Source organism: Acomys minous (assembly GCF_964271855.1).
Source record: "Acomys minous genome assembly, chromosome: 14".
NCBI classification, from domain to species: domain Eukaryota; kingdom Metazoa; phylum Chordata; class Mammalia; order Rodentia; family Muridae; genus Acomys; species Acomys minous.
The window spans coordinates 70,097,641-70,100,543 of NC_140496.1; the positions used below are offsets into that span (position 1 = coordinate 70,097,641).

The 2,903-nt window shown below is 39.4% G+C and overlaps 1 protein-coding gene across 1 annotated transcript; it reads right to left on the reverse strand.

Moving 5' to 3' along the window:
• Window positions 1-765: 765 nt before the first annotated feature.
• On the reverse strand, window positions 766-1,657 carry LOC311582834 (small ribosomal subunit protein eS4-like). Its single transcript, XM_084756131.1, has one exon. The coding sequence runs from the start codon at window positions 1,637-1,639 to the stop codon at window positions 848-850; it is 792 nt and encodes a 263-aa protein (XP_084612257.1). The 5' UTR covers window positions 1,640-1,657; the 3' UTR covers window positions 766-847.
• Between the last annotated feature and the right edge of the window lie 1,246 nt (window positions 1,658-2,903).

Below are 2,903 nucleotides of genomic sequence, written 5' to 3' on the forward strand. Positions count from 1 at the left end.
ATTACAATAACCTCCATTTCCACCACGACTATGCTCTCCAAACTTTATGCATTTTACCTCTTTATATGAACCCATTGAGTTCATTTGGTGGTATCAATAAACACACAAGTGCAGGACCGTCTACTGGCTCATTGGTAGCTCTCAGAGGCCACACCCTTGAAGTAAGTTGCCTATCTCTCCAGCATACATCAATTGCCAAAAGCTCCTTAGAAAGAAATAAGAGTTTCCTGATCATCTCTTGGCTCCCAGCTATGATTTTTCTGGCTGGATCTCATCTATGTATTGTGCATGGAGTCAGTGCCATTATCAGTCATGTGTGCAACTTTCCTTTTAAATCATCAAACATAGATTAGCTTCTGTCAGCCACTGCCTCTGTCTCTTAAAATAAGTTATCCCCTGCCCTTCTGCAATAGTATCTGATTCTAGGAAAGATTAGGAAAGAATTGATAAGATGTCAAATTTAAGGCTGAGCTTTCCTCAATTTCTTATTCTCTTCACGTTGATCAGTTGTGGGCTACATTCTAATCATAATCTACTGCAAAAAGAAGTTTATCAATAAGGATTTAGAGATATACTTATCTATGGGTCTGATGATAAGCCTTTAAGGAATCTGTTTAATACTATATTTACTTGGCACAATAGCAACAGAAGGTTTTCCCTAAAGCCCATAATCTACCAAGCCTCAGATTTTTGCCCCCATTAATAATGGCAGGCATGAGCTTTGTCTGATAGAGTGGCCTTAAATGTAATAGAAATGTTGCTGGCTAGTTTCATCATCCTGTTTAATCTAGCATGTTGCCATCAGCGTCTTGAAAGCATTTCCCCAGCATGTCTCCTAGAGACCACTTCACCCACTGCTCTGTTTGGCAGCTAGCCTCTTGTCTCTCTCTTCAGCAATGGTGAGGCGGATCCCTTTTCCTCGGGGAAGAGAAATCCATGGTTTGTTGCCCTTGCCAATAACAAAAATGTTGGAAAGCTGAGTGGCAAAGCTGTTACCATTGGCATCTTTCACATGAACCACATCAAAAGAACCGCGATGTCTCTCTCTGTTGGTGATCACACCAACTCTTCCCAAGTTAGCACCTCCAGTCACCATACACATATTCCCAGGGTCAAACTTGATGAAGTCAGTTATTTTGCCCGTCTCCAAATCAATATGAATGGTGTCGTTCACCTTGATGAGGGGATCAGGGTAGAGAATGGTGCGAGCATCATGGGTCACCAGATGTGGGATTCCCTTTGTGTCCACAAAGATCTTCCTCACTTTGCACAAGTTGTACTTGACCTCCTCAGGTGTAATACGATGAACAGCAAAGCGCCCCTTGGTGTCATAGATCAGCCGGAAGTTCTCTCCAGTCTTGGCAATGCTGATGACATCCATAAACCCTGTAGGGTAGGTGATATCGGTCCTGACTTTGCCGTCAATCTTAAGGAAGCGCTGCTTGCAAACCTTTTTTACTTCATCTCCAGTCAGGGCATACTTAAGTCTGTTCCTTAGAAAGATGATCAGAGGCAGACATTCCCTCAGCTTGTGAGGACCAGTGGATGGACGAGGAGCAAACACGCCAGTCAATTTATCCAGCATCCAATGTTTTGGAGCCCCTACACGTTTCAGATGTTTCTTGGGATCACGAGCCATGGCTGGGCTGGGAACGGAAAGAGCTACATTTTATCTTTTCTTCCATATTATAGACTTAAATTCGTGTGCTCATAATAAATATCCAAAAGGATGATATTGTAGGGAATTTGATCCCTTAAAAGATTTACTCTGGAAGATAAATTACGTGCTCATCTCTTCTGTCAACAGCCTTAAAAAAACATGAATACAAAATGAGTTAACATTGTCCATTTTCCCTTCAAAGCATCTCTTGAATTTAATCATTTGTCTTTATGTCTTGCAACCACTTGTCTCCAAGATCAAATTCCCTCTGACATGTATTCTCCTTTAATTATCTCCACACAACCACTGTGGCCTATGTCTAATCTGTTTTCACACCACCAGCAGGGCAAAGTTCTTGAAATGCAAATGTAATCTGGATAGCCTGTTCATAGCTTATTGCTGGTTTCTAACTAGCTCACCTTCCAGGTATAGCCAAACTCATTTTTAAAGCTTTATCAATCAGAACTTGAAAATTAAAAATAAAAATCATGCAACAAAATTTATCAGACTCATTATCTATATATCCCAAAAATTTCTATGAAGTTGGAGAAACTATTTTGAAACTATGGAGTATCACACTGAATCCACTTACTTCTCAACTATATTTATAACCATAAACAAACAGAAATCTAAGAAATTTATATATTCATATTCTCTCTCTCTCTCTCTCTCTCTCTCTCTCTCTCTCTCTCTCTCTCTCTCTCTCTCTCTCTCCCCTTCCTTAGAGACAGCATTCTTTCTCCAGTCTTTTATACATACTTTCTTCACTCCAGCCATGTGATGATCTCCCTTCAAGATTTTTTTTAATCTTGTTCTTTTTAATAGACAACACCTACTGTTCTGTTGATTTTCATTCTAAGTATCATTTCCTGAGACTACTTGGCCTGGCCAGTTCAAATGTTTAATAGCTATCAAAATATTATTTATATGTGATATATGCATTTATTGTGCAGTGATTTCTGAAGATCTGAAGATCTCTCCTAAATCTCTCCTAGCACTGTAAGCTTTATAAAGTCCTTAGTGTTACTTCCTGAAAATCAATAAACTCTCAACATTAAACTCAGCACATACTGTTCTGTTACTAAGATTATTGATGTTCCTTGTGAATACATTGATTCTACTCTCAGTTTCCAAATGCTTAGAAGTGCTTCTGGAGAGCACAAGCTTTGATGAGATTCCTTGAATTTTGAAATCTGTGTCAGCCAGCTTTTTTGCCTTTGTATTTTGCCTCATGGCTTCAGTT